Source organism: Rhinolophus sinicus, chromosome 16 (assembly GCF_057876585.1).
Source record: "Rhinolophus sinicus isolate RSI-liver-muscle chromosome 16, RSI-T2T, whole genome shotgun sequence".
NCBI lineage: Eukaryota > Metazoa > Chordata > Mammalia > Chiroptera > Rhinolophidae > Rhinolophus > Rhinolophus sinicus.
The window spans coordinates 46,662,762-46,682,632 of NC_142516.1; the positions used below are offsets into that span (position 1 = coordinate 46,662,762).

Sequence of the window (19,871 nt, forward strand, 5' to 3'; positions counted from 1 at the left end):
ATATCATACATACATAAATCACTCTGAAATAATCAAGGTTTATATTAGAAGTTTCTAGAAAAAGAAGATTCCAGCACCTTCTTTGGTAGTCTATAAACCTAACAGCCCTTTATGAATGAAGTCATTTGCAAAAAATATTTTATTTGCCCCTCTTACATTTTTATTCATTTTGAATTTTACTATTATCACTTTTCCTGACCACCCCCACTCTTACACCTCAAATGTATAAATATTGCCACTCAGTATTGGTCTTCAGGAAACCCTGGTTCTTGTTCAAACCAATGCTTACACATAGGTTTCTCAAAAGAAAATATATAGGTGCTAGGCTCACTATTACCCATGTTTTAAATTTACAAAATCATTGCAGGATTAAAAATAGCCACAAATTCATAGACTTGCTATGATTGTCTTTCAATAGCATCACAATCAATTCTTTGGAGATTTTTTTCCAAAACCTGGTACTTGAGCATTACAGATCATAGAGGCCATGAATTTCAACCCTGTTTAATAGGAAGATAACTGATGCCTTGAGTTTTCTCAAGTGACTGACATATGAAGGATAGACAGAAGCCCAGGGCAGTTCGCTCATAACCCGTGTTCCTTACCCTGCCTACCTCACAGTGCCAGGGAAAATAACAGAGAAGAGGTGGGGCTCCTCAGGAGGTCATTCCTTATAGGAGCCAAATGTGTATGAGATGGGGCTTCCCCACGTGTCCAGGTCCTGGGGCTCCTCTACTTTTGAAATAATGGGCTTGCTTAACCATCTGGTAGAGCCAGACTATACAGACACTGCAGCCTTGCTCACCTGTCCGAAAATAATGCAGAAAAGTTGTTGGGCAGGTAATATTTTTAAACTCAGCTTAATGTTTATGGAAAGGATAGTACCTGAAAAAATAAGATCTTAAAATAAAACCATCTGTAAGTTCCCTTTGTAATATGTTGTCCAGGCTTTGCATAAAGAAGTCAGACAACTGGTCTTTCTTGATAGCCTGAGGATGGCTTGATGTAGTGATTAGTTAGATTGATGAGATAATCATCAAACAAAAGGGATTCCACAATTCTGAGAAAGATGGAGAGGAGAGGAGAGACCTTTTGCGTGAAAGGACAATTCAGCTAATGACACGGATTTCAGATTGGGGTCTGATGGGCCACGGTCAAGGATCGGAGGGAGTCTATGCCTCAAAGTGCTTCTACTTCATCTATGCCACACTTCACACAGTCCCATTTTGCTCAGCCTGCTCAAGTTAGGTCCCCAAGCCTGCCCTGTGCCCCAACTCAAGGGAGAGGTAGGACCCAGTGGGTGGGCTGAGAACTAAGTCTAGGGGCAGCAAGGAAGCTGAAGGGCAGCACGGGGACCTCATGCATGGGCTGGCCCATCAGTTGCTATCCATTTATTCCTACCCCACGGAGAACACGGATACAGCAACACACATACTTCAAGTCAAATTTCTACAGTAAACTGAGGCTTTCCCAAACAGGAATGACCCATAGACTGTGGCTAGTTAGTACTGTCACTGAGAATATAATACTAATAAAAAAACCAAACTGAGCCTTTATCCCAACCACATCAGTTAATGTTACTGTTTTACTCATTCACATTTTCAACAACAACAACAGAAAAGCATCTTGAATGCCTACCATAGCCAGGCACTAGAAAAGGCACTGGGAATACAAAGATAAAGAAAACTATTAAAAATATAAGGTTATTCCTCCCTGCTTTCCCTTTCATCACAAAGGATGTTCATAAATGACTTCCATCCTGCTCTCCTTTTATGAAAAAGGTGCCAGATTTTCATTGTTAGGAGAGACTTGGTATTATGAGAGATCTGAGCTCGAAGCATATCCCGCCTGATGCAGGCCCTGGTAATAGCAATCACCTTCTGGAAGGAGTCTTCATTTAGTGAGTGTGAGGAAGTAGATGATCAGCGAGGAGGCAGCCTCAGGCCTGGGCCAGCGACAGGACAGCGAGGGGGCCCCCAGGGACATCTGGGGAACCTCGTTCCTCGTGTCTGGGAGTGATAGCATTTGCCATGTCTAGGCCTTGTGTTTCTTTCTGCTACACTGGTGTTTTTTTCTCCCCAGCTGAAGACTTGAATAAATATTTTGATTTTCTGTTATTACCGACGATTACTGCATCTTCTTATTTAACTTATGTCTTCTTTCCAAGCGAGAATATCCAGGTTTCGGTTGGATCTATTTTAAGGTGAATTAATTAACCAGCATAATAATACATTCATATGTTTCTTTTTTTAATTATATTTTTTACTCTAAAATAGTTACAGAATACCTGGACTAGAATCCCTAGTAAATCACGCTGTCTTTTGGATTTGTCTGTGTGTGTTGTTTTTCCCTGATAGGGGAACCTGCCCCCCGACTACAGAATCAGCCTGATCGACATCGGCCTGGTGATCGAGTACCTGATGGGCGGCGCTTATCGTTGCAACTACACGCGCAAGCGCTTCCGGACGCTCTACCACAATCTCTTCGGCCCCAAGAGGGTGAGGCTTGCAGCAAATTCCATTTCCTGGGAGGAATAGAGTGTGACAGATTTAGGGTGTGGCTCCCTTCTCTCTAAGTGGGAGATCAGATGAGAAGGCAACTGTCCCACCTCTTCTTCCCTCCACCATCAAATCCCTTAAAATATAAGAAAAAAAAAAAAGATATGTATTGGGTGATCCACTCCTTTTTTGTCCTCACTAGGTCCAATTCAAATTAGAAACTGGCACTGAGACTGAGCCTTAACGATCAAAGAATAACAATGAAAGTCAAATTATCTACCTCAGCAATTTTCAAAGTTTTTTGGTCTTGAGATCTATTTATACATTTAAAAATTATTGAAGATTACAAAAAAGCTTTTATCTCTGTGAGTTCTATCAATATTTATCATGTTGGAAATTAAAATTGAGACTTTAAAAAATATTTATTAATTCATTTTAAGATACCTATAAGTAGCCCATTTGTTACATGTTATCATAGATAACATGTTTATGAAAAACAAATGTTTCATGAATAAAAAATAGTGAGTAGCATTGTTTTACACTTTTTGCAAATTTGTGTAATATATGGTTTAGTAGAGGACAGCTAGATTGTCATATCTACTTCCGGCATTCAGTCTGTTGCAAGATGTTGTTTTGGTTGAAATACCCAAAGAAAATTTGACCTCACACAAATATGTGACAAATATGGCAAATGTATCAAAAAAGGAAGGAGTATTTTAACAACCTTTACAGTGATTGTAGATAATCTTTTTTGATACTACATCAAAATTCAACAAGTGGCAATTTCTTGAAGATTAGTTGCAACATAAAATCTGAAACTATGTCAATGAACTTTAAAATCCATTGGTCTATCTTGCACTTTGGATCTTGTAACATCATGGATTGGTCATTGTAAAATATTGGTTTGTCGAGTTATGCAGATCTTCTGAATGTTGCCATATGTCACTATACAGTTTCAAAAACTTGCATTCGTTAAGACTATCTCCAATCTCATCAGAAAAGTCTTTACATACTGAAAAACTGTCAGGGTCAAAGGTTGGGGGAAGACAAGATTTCCAAGATTCTAATTTTTGTTTTAAAGTTTGAGTTTTGTCATTGAATTTTTTCAACCAATACTGTCAGTTGTTTTCCTTGAAATGTCAGTCCTACTTCGTTCATTTCTAGCATGTCTGCCAAATATCCAAGTCCAAATAACCACAGTTGATAATCAGTCATTCCTTCAAGGAGATAGTCCACGAAACAAAGTGGCCATAATGCAGTCCAAACAAACCCATAAGTGTTTTTCTTCAGGATAACCCATCATAGTTCAGAACGTAGCAGAAGTTCTTTATGCATACTTCCCATTTCATCCCTCAGAATGGTAAAAAGACATTTTTTTTTTTTTTACTAGCAAGGGTAGAGATTTAATAAAGTTAATAACTTTTTAGGCCTCATCAATAACATTCTTAAGTGAAAATGTTTTGTTCTTTTTTTAACTTCAAGTGTCTAACAGTGGAGTCTAATGCCAACTAGTAAAGTTTGGTGCCACCGCCTCATTCCTCCTGAAGTACCCAGCAGTGTTACTCACGATCGCTTTTGTACCATCAGTGCAAATATTAATTCAGTATGAACATCAAATAACATCTTGGCATTACGCTGAAAATAGCTTTGACTTCCCAGATCCCTGGAAGGGTCTCAGGAAAGACTCACTGAAAGGGTCACATGGTCCATACACAACATTGTGAGAACTGCTACTCTAGCTGGTGGTAGGCATGATTTTTATTTTTACCAAAGCTTATCTTCTGATGAGAAAAGTATTTTGTGGTGCTGGAAGAGAACTTTGAAAACCCCAAAAAGTATACATTTTTTTCAAAATTGCAAATTTCAAACTGATGGTCATTATAAAAGAAAGGAAGGGAGAGAGACAAGTTTCAAGCTATTCCTACTTGAATGGTCAAATAAAATGTGGAGGACTCTCAGTGCCATAACCTTACTATTTACTCAAATAACTTTCACGGCGGCACCCAACCATTCTGTAACACTTAAAACGTAGAATTGGAAAAAAAATAGTAATTAATAATAATAATAATAAATAAATAAAATGTAGAATTGGAATTCCTAACCCCAGAGATGTAATTTTGTATCTCCCCTGTTAAATAGAAGTCAAATTCTATAATTTGCGGACTTGCCTCCTCTCTCCATCTTGTTCTGTGCCTACTTTGCACATCACCAGTATGACCAAGGATGCTACTGTATGTGCTGACACTCCCCATGCTGTTGAGTGCCTTTTAGGCCCCTCTGGCCACACTCACCCTTGCTCTGCTGGACAGCAGCATAGAGAGGTGGCCACCATGAAGCATCGAATACATGGCCAACATGTATTTCTGAGTAATAGCCCAAATCTCCAGGTAACAGAGGTCTTTCAGAAGTTTGAGAAACATCTCACAGTTTGATTGATTGTTCCATTGCTCACTCAAGTGCTTGATGTCATGGAGATGCCAAGCAGGATGGTTCTAGGAAGCTGGAAGAAATTTTGGCCCACAAAAGGGTTAATAAACCTGCAGGCTCTACCGTTAGGCAATCTCATTATCCCTTTCCAGTTTCCTGATTTTCTGTGATTCACCCAAATCACTAAATCCCTACTTCTCTCAGAATTTCTATAAGTAGGTTCCTCTTGTGGTGTTTTACTTAGTGAAATGAATAAAGTGCTATATGGTACTATAGAGTTGTCTCATTACCTGTTTAAGATATAGTAGGTTTCTTTTTACATCTGTATAAAGAAATATCTAACTTTGTGCATAAATTTTTTAACAGCCCAAAGCCTTGAAACTACTGGGAATGGAGGTGAGTGCTCAAACTATTAGTGTCAATTATTTATTCTCTTTGTTATACATTCTTAAAATACATGTAAGTTCATTTCAGTGGTAAATCTTAGTACATGATTCTAAAATAAGGAAGTGAAATTCTTCCCAGTGTTGAGAAGTCAAGCCACAGTAGCTTTGAAAATTTCACCAAGAGGTTACGTTAGCATTGCAAACAAGGAAATAAATCCTGTTTGAAATACTAACTTGAAAACCAAGGAAGCATATAAATTCCAGTAAGCAAAATCTATCCATGGGTGTTTACAAATGGCAACAGATCCAAAGGCCAGAAATATTTCACAAACTCATCTAATGAGGTATGCAGAAATTCGAGATATATTATCTGTGTGCCATCTTTCATTTGTGTGGTTATTATTCTCTATGCAAATGCCAGTATAGGATGTCCGTGTCCTTTGAGGGAAAATGGTAGTGCTGTCCATCATGAGGTATAAATAACCCTACTTGCAGAGGTAAACAAAAAAAAAAAAACAGGCAACAGGAAAAAGAAAAAGAAAATGGCCCATTTTAACATAGTGGGTTGTTTTTTTTCCAAATTAAAGTATAACAGTGACATGCTCCCACAGGGCCGTGCTTATGCCATTCTAACGTATTTTAAAGTTAAGCATGTGTGAGCTTGTGAGTTCTTTTAGGATTGGAGCTGAGATGGGATACAGGCATACACCTCAGAGATATTGCGGGTCCGTTCCAGACCATTGCCATAAAGCAAATCATAATCCATTTGCTGGTGGAGGGTCCTTCCTTCATTTGTAAAAATCATAACATCTCTGAAGCACAATAAAATGAGGTCTGCCTGTAGTTCATTTCTGTATCTACCAGGGCGGGGCCAGTAGTAAATATACAACAACTGCATACTGAGTTTAATTGACTGTAACCCCACCTCTGTTAATTTCTAACCCCACCTCTGTTTTTTCCCTAAAACGACAGGACGATGTTCCCTTAAGGCGAGGAAGAAAGACAACCAAGAAGCGTGAAGAAGAAGTGGACATTGATTTAGATGACCCTGAGATCAATCACTTTCCTTTCCCTTTCCACGAGCTGATGGTGTGGGCCGTCCTGATGAAGCGGCAGAAGATGGCCCTGTTCTTCTGGCAGCACGGCGAGGAGGCCATGGCCAAAGCCCTGGTGGCCTGTAAGCTCTGTAAAGCCATGGCTCACGAGGCTTCAGAGAACGACATGGTGGACGACATCTCCCAGGAGCTGAACCACAACTCCAGGTTGGCCAGCCCAGCAAATGGGGTGATCAAGGGAAGAGAAGGGAAGGTGGGCCCCCAAAACTGGAGGGTCTGAGCTCCCCAAAACTACAAGGGGAGGCAGTTGCATCCCAATGGTGCGCAGAGAGGGTGGACGTAATTAATGTTTGTGGGGCACAGTGCTAGATAGGGAAGTACATACAGATACATAGACGGTTTCAGTTCATCGTCCCAACTGCCCCACCACATCCAGTATTTTCACTGTAAGCATGTTTGCCACAAAACATTTTTGCTGCAAGCATTTTTTACCACAGAACTAACTGGCTGTAAGGTAATTTTGCCGTAAAAGATAAAAATCACGAAAAATAAAAGAGGGACATTAAAAAGGACATACGGGAACATGAAAAATTAATAACAAAATTTAAAAACTATATTGCAAAAAAATGAAAATACTTTGTCTTGAAGTCTTTTGTTCATAGTATTATACTTTTTAAAAATATTTTCCATAGCTTGGTAAACTTTTGGTTTTGATGGGTGACAGGCTGACTCTGCTCAAAGAATGATTTGCAACTGGTATTTTATCTCTTTCTCGTATAGTATACAACCTGGCTTTACATATCGCCTCGCAAGCTTGCTTTATACGTAGTTGTTATCATTTACTATTTTAAGAGCGCCACATCTACTCAGCACTGTATAGACCATTATAAGGGCTATGATTTATGTAATACACAAATGGGAGTAACTGCAAGAACTTCCTCAATGAGAAATGAAACCAAACTGATAACTAGCTTAAATACATTAAGTCTGTCAAATGTAAACCAAACTGTCAACCCATTACTTTATGTTTTATGGTGAAATTGTCTTGCAGCCAAAATGTTTACGGTAAAAATACCTAGAACCCTACCCGAAGAGGTAGGTCCTCTTGTTGTGCGTACTTTACCACTAAGGAAAATGAGACTTAGGATTTAAGTAACTTGTCCAAGGTCACACACTTGTGGTTGGCAAGGCTCAGATTTGAACTGAGGTCTGTCACATTTAAGAAGCTTTACTGCTGTCTAATCATTGATGTATTGGTCTGCCACCCTCATCCATATGCCTTGAATTGAGGGCCTTGGTTGTAAGGATTATGCCTTGTTTGATTATCCCCCCAGTTCTAAACACAGTGTCTGGCACATAGTAGTTGTGTAACAGATGTTGGCTGGATGAGTGAAACGACTAGACCCCAAAAGGAACGACTAGACCACACAGAACCCACCTTTTGTGGCTTGGTCAGTGGGTCCCCACTTCCATTACCTAAGTCTCCAAAATGGCCAAAAGATGACTCTCCACTTCCTCTTTTGTCAGGGACTTTGGCCAGCTGGCCGTGGAGCTCCTGGACCAGTCCTACAAGCAGGACGAGCAGCTGGCCATGAAACTGCTGACGTATGAGCTAAAGAACTGGAGCAATGCCACGTGCCTGCAGCTCGCCGTGGCCGCCAAACACCGCGACTTCATCGCACACACGTGCAGCCAGATGCTGCTCACAGATATGTGGATGGGCCGGCTCCGGATGCGCAAAAACTCAGGCCTCAAGGTCAGTGCGCTCAGAAGGCCCTACTGGCTATGAGCACCAGAGAGCTGGTTGGAGTTTCCCAAGAGAAATATGCGGCGGGATGAGGCATGCCCACATCTCAGGAGGGAGACTCTAACCCCCAACCGGGTGTCAGAATCTTCTGTATAGTGGAGTTTGGGTGTTTTCACTTTTCATATAGAGGCTAGGGCCCTCCCCTAAATTCTGCTAAATCAGAACTTCTAGAGATGGCGCCTACACATTAATATTTTTCAGAAGATCCAAATGTGACGATCATGCTCAGATACCATGGGGATGCCATTTGTTCTTACACAACCCGTGCTGCACCAGAGCCACTTACCTGGGCAACCGTTCACCGCCAATGCCCTGGCCTCCTTTTCCCCGTGTCATAAAGAGACTTTGGTTCTCATCAGCTATACTGAGACAATTTTTTAACTGAAATAAAAGTCAGAGACATTTATATTGCAAAGATGTTGCTAGATAATCCCGAACTATTTATTCTTCAATGAAGGAAAACAAGTTGCAGATTATTATTTTTAACACCTGAGTCCATTTTTGTTTTTCTAAAGCATGTACAGGTAGAGTTATAGCTGTATAAATTAATTTTAAAGAAACAGGAAGGATACACAGTACATTGATTATCATGATTACCTCTGGGGTTGAAGGTACAAGGAGGATGGTACGTGGCTTTAGCTTTTGTATGTTTTCTTCAATGTTTTTTCAAAGAAAATATTAAACTGAAAAAAAACATGACACTGAAAGAAGTAAAAGAAAAAAACTGAGAGGCAGAAGATTAAAAGAACACTTTAAAATACTTTACCTGTTTAGAGTTTGTGGTTGTTACAACTGAAACCAGGCTCATATTTTTCTGGAACTATCTGATCCAGGTTAACTCTGAGGTCAGCCCAAAGCAGAAGGGCCATGAGACCAGAGCCACCGCTGAGGCCACCCTGACCAGCACCCCTCCCCTACTCCACCCTCCCATGGGCTCTTGGCCCAGAGTCACAGAAAGGTTCCAGGAAGTGGGTCCTGGGCGATCCATAGCTGCACTGCCACTGACTGCCAAGCCAGCTCTCAGCTCCAAGGACAGGGTGTTGTGTCCCCTGAAGGCTACCAGCACGCCACCTGAGCTTTCCCAGGTCTGCCAGTCACCCTGAGCTCAGAGTCACCGCTGTCCCTTAACTGTTTAAAGTCCCTGTAGGAGTTCAAGCACAGGCTGTCCCTGACTCCTTCCTTGAGGATCATTTTTTTTTTTTTTTTTTTTTAATTCCATTGTTTATTCTCTAATTCTGGAGCAAGTTCTCAATATTGAGGATCATTTTTACTTACCCTTCAGGGTCCTCCTTGTCCCTCACTTTGGTGAGTTTCTTCAAGGAGGTGCGTCTTCTGACGCCTTATGCAGTAGAACCATTTTAGCATTGAGGGAAGAAGAGGTGAGGGATTTAGGAAACACAGACCAGATGTCAGTAGTACCATTCAGAAGTGCAATTTGTTCTCTGGCAAATGGAGAATGCGATTGCCCTCTTGTGAATAAGGCCTGTGTATTTAGTACCCCCACAAGGAGATTTAAGCATGTTGTTTATACATGAGAGAAATATGGTGCTAGACCCTCCTGGGGTATTTATACAAGGGGCTTCTCATGGTGAATACAGAGCCACTGGTGTGTGTGTGGGGCGGGGTGTGTTGTATAGTAGCAAATGTCAGGGGAATGCTCTAAAATAAATAACATGCTTTCTATATGGACTTTGTCAAGGTCAACTTAGGACAGTGTTTTTTACAGAAATAACCAGATGACACATAATCAGCTCCACTTGATACATTAGCAAATAAATGCCAGTGGGCATACATATGAATTGACTTCACAAACTCAAGTATTACCTAATGGCTAAATGGGAATCTCAGTTCTTTCCCATTCTTTCCTTGGCTAGGATCTCTCTTTTTCCTCAGTTGCCCCCATGCAAAGTGAGTGTTAACTGGATAAGATATATTTGGGTAAGATGCTTAGTTTCTCCACGATCAACTGAGCTACTATACGTAACAGTTGGAGGTATTTTCCACAGTGAGCTTCGCTGCTGTAAATATCTTTGCCACAGTATTTTGACCACAAACCTCATCTGCTATCAGGCAATTTTTCCATAAAGGATAAAATAATAAAAAAATTAAAAAGGGACATTTAAAAAACATAATGAAATTCATTTTCATAACAAAATGAAAAAGACATACAAAATACTTGATGAGTTTAAAATGTGTATTGATTCAGGCCAATATTGTGCCAATAACTGATTTTGTTTTATGGGTTGTACCTAAGCACTTCAACGTTTCTTGCTCGTTGATTCATCTCCTCGTTCGAGCTGAGCTACGCTGTTTTTTTTTTTATTCTTGGCATAGTGTCACGTGTCCATGGATAGATATTCCAAGTTCTGTGTGAAATGTGGGTTCAACTCCATATCTTTGAATTACCAAACGATTTGCAAACTGATATGTTAATCATTGTCTAGTGTAGTATGCAATCTGGCTTTACACTGTCTTCTTTCACTGCCAGTAAGTTTTATCACCATATTTTCTATCAAGTCCTTATACGTAGCTGTTATCTTTCACTGTGATAACTCTGCCACATCTACTTATCAGTGCATATAGACTATTATGAGGACTAAGATTTATGTGATGTAACAGTGGGAGTCCACTGTCAAGCTAAACTGTCAGTTATTTTATCTTCTCGGACAAAATTGACTTATGGCCGATGAATTTTATAGCAAACATGCTGTAGCAAAGATATTCGAGGCAAAGAAGCTGACGGTGAAAATACCCGACATGGTGCATAACAGTTCCCAGATGGACAGGAGTGACTGTCGTACCATTAATGTGTGTAGTTATTCAGATATGCAGGTCCATCCTCAGGGAATAAACACACACTTTGTGCACACACACACACACACACACACACACACACACACACCCCTCCCTCACCTCAGGCCCTCTGAATCTAAGCAACCACTTTAATCTTTATCCTTTAAATGTGATTATTATTATTATCATTATTATTACTTTAGGTAATTCTGGGAATTCTACTTCCTCCTTCAATTCTCAGCTTGGAGTTCAAGAACAAAGACGACATGCCCTACATGACACAGGCCCAGGAAATACATCTCCAAGAGAAGGAGCCAGAAGAACCAGAGAAGCCCACAAAGGAAAAAGATGAAGAGGATATGGAACTGACGGTAAGAAAAGACTACGCAGTTATTGTCCCTGGGGAGAACCCCTAATCCACTTGTCCCATCGCTATGGCTTAAGATTCAATAATTCTGGAGGTCAGCCTCCCCCCAGGTACTTTTATTTAAGTATTGAGGCCAGGATATCATAAAAGTGTCCCCTCTATGCACACATAACATGATTGTAGGGACTCATTCTATGTGAAATTCTCCAGCCAGTGTCCGTGGTTCAAGACAACCCAATGGAATTCAAAAGCAAGGCACCCTCAATTTTCCAAACCGGCAGTGCTTTGTAAACAACCATGTGATGTGGCAGCTTTTGCCCACAAAGAAGGAAAAAGAGAATTCATGATTCGGGAGCAGCCAGCTTCACTGAGCTGGAACTGTTTCGCTGATCAGAAGCTAAGCCTTTATCTGTCTTCGGGGTCAGGCTCACAATACAGGACTAATTGAATTTTGAGGTTTGTATGGAAGGCTTTTATTAGCTCTTCCTGGTATAATTATAGTGCATGGATGCTTTGTTCTGCAGGGGGAATGGGCCAGCTGGGCATAGGACAGCTTCCCGCAACCTCCGCCTGAGCAGCGTGACTGCCGCTGGATTGTATCCAAGGTCTAAAAATACCACATGCTGTTAAAGGGACAAATAAGGCTTCATAGCTTTGGACACATCGAGCTACAACTCCGTAGGACCTCCCTGATATTCCCCACCGTCCCCACCACTCTGACCAGTGACTGCGGTGACCCAGAGAAGCTGCAAGGGGAGAAAACAAAAATTGCTTTTGCTCAGGTGGCAAAAGGCCTTCCCATTATTATCCTAGTGGGACCACCCTGTGAATTGTTTTTCCTCCAGATAAACAATATCTCCTTCCAGTAAGTCCTTTCTAAAGATCTATTTTCAGGCACAATTTCAGCCCCACATTGAGCAGGGTATATTCATCGGGCCACTCTTTTGATTGATTAATCATTCACAGCTTTTGACTCACTGAATTTAAAGCCCATATGTGCTTTCAGTTTCAACTTATAAAAATTGGTGGAGGAATCTATTTCCCACTATGACAGGATCAGATGAATGTCTTCCCTAAAGATCTTGCCTTAACTTTGGCCTCTGAACCCCTTCAAGGAGAGAAAATGATATTTTGATCAGTGGCAGAAATATTGTAGCAGCCCTACAGAATCTTCACTGAATACTTCAGCAAAGGGGTAGAGAGTGTGTTCTCTGGATCCAGAATCCTTCCCCATCACCTACTCACTGTGGGACCATGGGCACAGTTTTTAAACCTTTAACATGGGAACAACATTATTATTATTATTATTATTATTATTATTATTATTATTATTACCAGCTTACAGGTACATGTAGACTATGTAAAAAGTGTACATGGAAACTATGTAGACTGGTGTCTAGCACACGGTAAGCCTTGATAAATGTTTGCTAATATTGTTATAACAGTGCTAAATGCTTCACATGGACTCCTCACAGCAATCCCACAAGGTAGGTTCTATTATCCCATTTTACAGATAAGGAAGCTGAGACTCAGAGAGGTTAAATTGCCCAAGGTTACCCAGCTAATTAGTTATAAAGCCAGGATTAGAACCCAGGCATATTCCACTGGCCACGCTTTTACCCGATAGGCTAAGGAATGCAAAAAAAGTTTTTTCCTAGTCTCAAATGTAGATACCCAGCTGCTTTTGGTCCACCAAGCAGCACAGAGAATCCAAACGCGATGCATGGAAGTATGACATGGCCTTGGCATTGGCCTACCTCCTAGGAAGGCTCAAGGAAAGATTTTAGGAAGGTAGCCAGAAGCTGAAGGCAGTATTCTTTCTGGTTGGTTCTCAAGGAAGAAAACAAATGAGGCAGCTCTCTTCTCCTGCTCAGTGTAGCGATTTGAGGACCTGATCCTTCAAGAAGACACAATAAAAAATGTATCTCTGGACTGAAAGGAAAGTCTGCTTCCCAGAGAATAGACCCGGTAGTTGTTTCCTGAGAACGCAAGTAGAAGACACCACCCTAACATTACTCCGTAAGCTTCTTCCCCAGACGCTGGACCAGCAGGGAGTGGGCTGCCAAAGTTGTCTTTAAGGTGGAGCATCCTTTGGCCCTAATGACAAATTCTGTCATTGCTGGAACCCTGGTATCTGCTCACCCTGGACAGGAGTGGAGAATGCAGCTTATTAATACCTCTGATCTTTCATAGGATCAATATTTGCTATTCTGTGTTAGACCACTCTATCCTCTCTTGGAACGGTATATTTTCCCTTGGCCCATTCAAAATTATGCATGAAATATCAGCCTTGATTTGCTTCATTTTAGTAGCATTTAGTATCTTTGTTTACCTCACAGGATCTTATCCAGACTTGACATCTGTGTTCAGACAGCAAAGATTTTTCAAATTCATATTGTGCAGTTTTGTCTGTATTTGACCCGGTTACCTTCCATTTTAAGGAATGTGGGCAAAGGAAATATTTGACTGCTGGAGAAAGAAATCAACAAAATCAGCAAGTTAATCTTCTTAAGCAAGAATGAATAAAATATCAAAAATGCTTTACTTAAACCCATAGAAAACAAGCCTTTTAAAAATGCATTCACTTTGGAATATATCTAAATCATAAAGATAAAACAGGTTGTTGTGTTTTTGGTTTTGTTTTACCTGCATTGTCAGATAAATGTCATGTACTTCACCTAATAATGTCCCACCATGTCCACAGACTCAGGACTTTACTATGACTCTTGGGAAAGTCACTGTCCCTAGAGGTTACCTGAAGATGCCACTTTCCAAGATGCCTAAAACCCTCCAAGCTGCCTTTGCTCTCATCTCATTGTGTCCCCAAATGGCATTGTATTGTTGTGCATCTAAATAAGCAAAACAGAAGTAGGATAATTATGTTACATAAATTATAAATTATAGAGGGCCAAATATCATATAACCTAAGAATTTCTTGGAGTCAGTGATCAATGTTTATGGAACTTGACTGCTGTCTAGTGTGCTCTATCCATCACGGAGATTGATTCAACTTGCTGATCAAAATCAGCACTTCGATAGGCCATAGCATAGAATATTACATATTCATTAACTCAAGATATTTTTTCTAGCCGAAGTCTCCATAAAGGAATGGAAATTACCTTCTCCAGAAATCCCATTGGTCAAAAGTAAATCATTTGTGATTTTTTTCCCCCACATATATGCGTATGAGTGAAGTGGATTTTTGAGGCAATGACAAAAATAGTTGGAACCAGTGTTTTATGTTTCAGATAAGGTGGTTTGAAACCTGGTGGTTGTCTCTGTTCTAAACTGCAAAATGAATTATTTCTGTAATTAGATCTCTCAACTCAAAACCCATATTCCCAGTACTTTTTGCTTGTCCCCAATCCTTGTCAGTCTCTGAGCACTTAAATGGTTTTATCCTGTTCACGTATTTAATGAAAATTTTATTTCGCAAACATTGTAGAACTAATCTTGTCTTAGAACGATATTGAAAGAATTAAAGCCAAGAAACTATGCTGTGATAGAGTCCTAATGACATACTTTTTTTTGCTGGTGAGAGATACTGACTCGATCATTTCAGTCAAGAGTATCTGAGAAAGTCTCAGATCACTTTCAAGATTAGCTAATACTTACTGAGCACGTATTAAGCGCCAGATGCTTACTGATTGTAGATCAACTTTATAGCAGGTGCTAGTAATACCTTCATTCTACAGACAAAGGGACTAAGTCTCAGAGAGGTTAAAAGCCTTGCCCAAGGTGCCATGGACTCTAAGTGTCCAGGTGAGGGCTTGATCCTCCTTCTGAGTGACCCAAAGGAACTCTTCACCATTAGGATCTTAGCCATGTTTGGGGCATCCTGTCACTTACCACCCAGATATGCATGTGTCTGCCTTTTCCGCACATTCTGCCTTTTTTGCAATATTTAATTATAATTGTTGTTGCTGCTGTTGTCATGAATGAGAAGGAAATAATTCCCTTCTTAAGGAACTCTCCAACAGCTTGGAGAGGAGGGCCTTCCCAGGTCAGACTTGACTTCTCCCAGTCCCACCTGGTTACTCTCCCACGCAGAGGACGGCGGTGTGCCCAGGTGTTGCCATGAAACTAACGCCAGCAATAATTCAGGTTTTACAGGGTTTGAAATCAGAGAACCAAGGCATATGTCTAAGGGTAGGGGAGATATTCCTAAATAACTAAGCTCCAGGCATTTCAATAAATTAACCTCTTGAATGCACATCACTTTTGGATAAATTAGATATCAGAGGCCCAAATTACCTTTGAGTTAAGAACCCTTAGCCTGAGTGGAGACACAATTTGAACCCAGATCTGCATGTTTCACAATATATATGGGGAAAGGGGGTTGGGAGAAAAGGCAGATTTATGATCTTCCAAGGCTACATTCCTGCCTCCCTCTGGGTATCTTCTATCACTCCCATCTTCCAGAGGTCCGAAAGTGAAAGACACAAGAATGGTCAAGAAATATTCTGAAAGTCTTACATCCCCTGCAAAGGTACACAGATTCTGTGTATTAGGTTGGTGCAAAAGTATTTGCAGTTTTTGCCATTTTTAACCTTAAAAGCACCGCAATTACTTTTGCACCACTTAATATAATGCAAATGCACAATCTCTAAATCTCTGGGGGCCTTAGACAAAGCTCTTAGGTTCAACGAGCATGTTTTCCTCATCAGTAAATGAGCACGTTGAATTCCGTGCTCTCCAGAGCCCTGGCGTGATGGTATCAATTCTCTTCTACTATAGGCTATGTTGGGACGAAGTAACGGGGAGTCCTCCAGGAAGAAGGACGAAGAGGAAGTTCAGAGCAGGCACCGGTTAATCCCGTTGGGCAGGAAAATCTATGAATTCTACAATGCACCGATCGTGAAGTTCTGGTTCTACACTGTAAGTATCTTTCCTTTCCTTCTTCCTAATGGATGGCCACAAAAAGCCAATGTCAATTGCTCATGCACCTGGGTGGTTCCCTCTATGAGTCATAATATGGGGACTACACAGGCAGAAAAGAAAGCTTTATGACCTTGCTTTGTGCAATAGCTTTGCAAGATTTGTGGAGTTTGTGAGGCAGCTTCCACAGCTTCTACATTTCTCCTTCTTGCAGAAGATAAAGGAAATAGTAAAAGTGAGAACTAACAGAAATAGACGTGAGATGAGTATGAATCTAGTCGAGCAGAAAATAGATGTCCTTTTACAAAATGTTTTCCTGTTCTGGATGTATGAGTGCTGGGTCAGAGTTGCCCATTTTGAAGGACAATGCTGGGTTTTGCGGGGGGACATTAGGTGGGTACAGGCTGAGCAGAGTGTGAGAAGGAACACTACTAAAGATACGTAGCATTAGTGTGTAATTACTCCCATCTGGTAGTGTCATCAAACAGCCTTTCTTGCTCTGTCACAGTTAACATGCAAACAAAGCAGCAAAAACTACGTGAAGCAAACTACAGTCATGGCAAATATTGTTCAGTAAGCACACCCTGCAAACATTTTCTGCCCACAAGATGAAAACTTGTCCTTGAAATCGCTTCCTGGTGTGGTAGAAATGGCTCGACTGTTGGGTTTCTACTTCTACTTTTCAATCATATTTTAAGCTTAAGGTGAGCTGTGGCCCAACTTATCTCGTCTTCTCTCCTGCCATAGTTGGAACTGTGCCAGATGATGGGTAATTCATCTATATTTTTGACCTTTCTCACAACTAGCTACATACCCATCCCTTGAGTCAGCAATAGGATAATCGCATCTGAAGGCCAAGATGACTCAAAGGACCCTAAGAGGTACTTTTTGTGCGGTCCTGTATGCTAACACTTAATGCCATCAACCTCAGCACTATCGACATTTTGGGTAGAGTAATTCTTTGTTAAGGTAGCAGCCCTGTGCATTGTAGCGTGTTTTCCAGCATCCCTGACCTCTGGCCACTAGATGCCAGTAGCATGCTCCACACCCCAACTATGACAACCAAAATGTCTCTAGACATTGCCAAGTGTCCCCTTGTGGGGAAAAATTGCCACCAGTTGAAAACCACTGCTCTCAAGTGTGGACTTGAGAGAGGATGAGATAATATCAAAATATAAACATTAGATTTTTGTAGTAAAGTAAAAGTTCAAGTTTATTAATGTTTCAAAAAAATTCTCCGTTGGAAAAAATATAACTAAGTCATGCAAAAATCATTTCTATTGATACGCTTTCTACAGTTACATATTATTTTTACCTTGCAAAAAACAATTTAGTGGTGACACAAATGGACTTTGGAATCAGACAGCCTGAGTAGAAATTCTGTCTGCCTCTGTATTAGTAAAGTAACTTGTGACCTCAAGCAAGTTATTTTAGCACTCTGTCACTAATTTCCTTAAGAGGAGAATAATACTAATACCTACTTTATAAGGTTTAGTCAAGATTAAATGTGTTAAAATGTGTAAAGCACTTAGAACAGTGCCTGGAATGCATAAGCAGAAAAGTAGCTTGTTGTTCCTACACTAGGAACAACACTGAAGAGCAAGGCGGTGTTTTATTCATCCATCCACTCAACAATAATAAAATGCCATGTATTGAATACCTACGATGAGGCACTGTTCTAGTTGCTTTATCTATACTCTCCCTAACCTAAAAGTTGAATCAAGGTAATATTTTGATTGCATGTTACACTCAGGTCTATCCTTCCTCTTATAATAGGGCTGCCCCAATTGTCGCACCTAGAACAGGACTTGGCGAACAAGGACCCACGGGCCCAATCTAACCCTCTGCCTGTTCTTATGGCCTGTGAGCTAATAGTAGATGTATATGTTTAAAGAGTTAAAATAAAATCAAAGAAAGACTGCTTTGCACCACATCAAAATTGTTTAAAATGTACATTTCAGTGTCCATAAATGAAGTTTTATTAGGACACAGTCAGACTCATTCACTTACGGGTACTCTGGCTTCTTTTATGCTACAACTGTTGAGTTGATTACTTGCTATAGAGCCCATCAGACCCACAGAGCCTTAAAATTTTATGATCTGGCCCTTTACAGAAAATGTTTGCAGACTCCTGATCCAGAGCATAAAGAAATCAGCACAAGAATGATCTATCACCTTTATCAATAGAGCACTGACTTCTTTTATCCTTCCCGGGCATTCCTCTTTTTTTCTTGATCTGTGTTCAGTATTCATTTTATTTCCTTGATTCCTCTAGTCCCCACTTTTTCAGCTGAGGCAGGTAATTAGCCAAGAATCGTTTTAAATAACAAATGCCCTGGCCAGTGGTTCTCAGCCTTGGCTATACATGGAATCACCATCACCTGGAGTGCTAGTACTTGGGTTCTATTTAATCTACATCTTTATCTATTTAAAAAAAAAAAAAAAAAAAGACACCTGAGTTCTAGTCTCTGAGATTCTAATGTCATTGGTCTGAGGCATAGCCTGGGCATGAGGATATTTCAAAGCTCTCAGGTGGTTGTAATGAACAGCCAGAACTGAGAACCACTACCCAAGACAGAGAACTGAGTTTTTAGCCCAGTATTTCCATACTGATAAGGAGTTTTGGTAGAAATGCAAATTCCTGGCCCTATCACGGATCCAGTAATTCTCTAGGACAGAGCCTGAGAGGCAGTCTGTTTAACAAACATCCCAGGTGACTCTTGTGGTCCAGGAAGCTTAGGACACACTGCTTTCCCTGTATCATAAGCGGCAGGTGGTGACGGTGACTCTGCCTCTTTGGGAAGCTGATGTGTCCCGCTCCCTTCTACATGGCTGATTGGATTAGCCTCAGCAAGCCCATCAGACTGGATGCTCCCGTCACATTCAGTTGTGTTTATACAACGATTTCCAGAAATCCATATTTATTTATTGACAAAGCCCAGCCTCAAGGAAGTAAATGGAGAAGGGGAGTGCCAGTCTTTTAAATACCCAGAGATGCTTCACCATAAAATTCAGCTTTACATCAAAGGTGCCATTTGCTTTCGGTTGTGTTCTTTTCTGTAAGAGTATTTCCCACTCGTATTTCCAAAAGTATCCCCTTCTACACTCTCATGGTTCTTAAAGTAGGACACACCTCATTTCCACATAACCTCACTTCCATGTTGTAGCAAGTTTCCAGAGAGCATGTTGGGTCGGTCCTCTTCTGTTCCAAGAGGAAAGGAGGCAGGGATCCAACTGGCTTCCAGGACATGTTTGTGATGAAAGCTGGTTTCAAGTACCCAGCTGGAGAGGTTGCAAATTCAAGGTGTGAAGTGGCCCCAGGTCAGACAGCACCAACACATTCCTCCCTCTACTAACACCATGGCCCCCTCCACTCTCTAGGGGCAGCAGGAAAAGGAGGAAGGAGGGAGTGGCACAGCCCCTCAGGGATCCACAGGCCACAGCAGCAGGTATTGGTGCTTATGTTTCCCAGGTTAGCAGTCATGCATCTTGGTTACTGGAAAATGTGTAAAAAGAATATATACGCCTATCAAATACACATTCTTATAGGAGTCCCACTGACTTAAATAAGAATCATAAGGTTATATTTCTTTTCCAAGCTTTGACGGTCTACATCCAGCTTATTAAAGCTTACAGAATATGTGTGTGACACACACACAC

General features: G+C 40.8%; 1 protein-coding gene and 1 long non-coding RNA gene across 20 annotated transcripts in view; one reads left to right on the forward strand and one right to left on the reverse strand.

Annotated features, from left to right (window-relative positions):
- TRPM3 (transient receptor potential cation channel subfamily M member 3) overlaps positions 1-19,871 on the forward strand; it is an 833,246-nt gene that overhangs the window by 735,053 nt on the left and 78,322 nt on the right. For 10 of the 19 annotated variants that reach the window (XM_074330560.2, XM_074330550.2, XM_019730672.3 and 7 more), the window contains 7 exons: positions 2,168-2,203; positions 2,358-2,498; positions 5,292-5,321; positions 6,284-6,573; positions 7,894-8,122; positions 11,170-11,337; positions 16,071-16,211. In XM_074330560.2, coding sequence (XP_074186661.1) covers positions 2,168-2,203; positions 2,358-2,498; positions 5,292-5,321; positions 6,284-6,573; positions 7,894-8,122; positions 11,170-11,337; positions 16,071-16,211 — 1,035 coding nt within the window. The remainder of the gene's footprint in view (positions 1-2,167; positions 2,204-2,357; positions 2,499-5,291; positions 5,322-6,283; positions 6,574-7,893; positions 8,123-11,169; positions 11,338-16,070; positions 16,212-19,871) is intronic. The other 9 variants (XM_088793014.1, XM_074330553.2, XM_074330557.2 and 6 more) reach the window with 1 other exon arrangement.
- Positions 2,409-9,077, reverse strand: LOC141571129 (uncharacterized). Its single transcript, XR_012495804.2, has 5 exons — positions 8,940-9,077; positions 8,771-8,856; positions 8,460-8,554; positions 4,790-4,998; positions 2,409-2,524 (listed from the first exon to the last, which is right to left on the reverse strand). It is a non-coding gene; the product is annotated as an uncharacterized LOC141571129 (long non-coding RNA).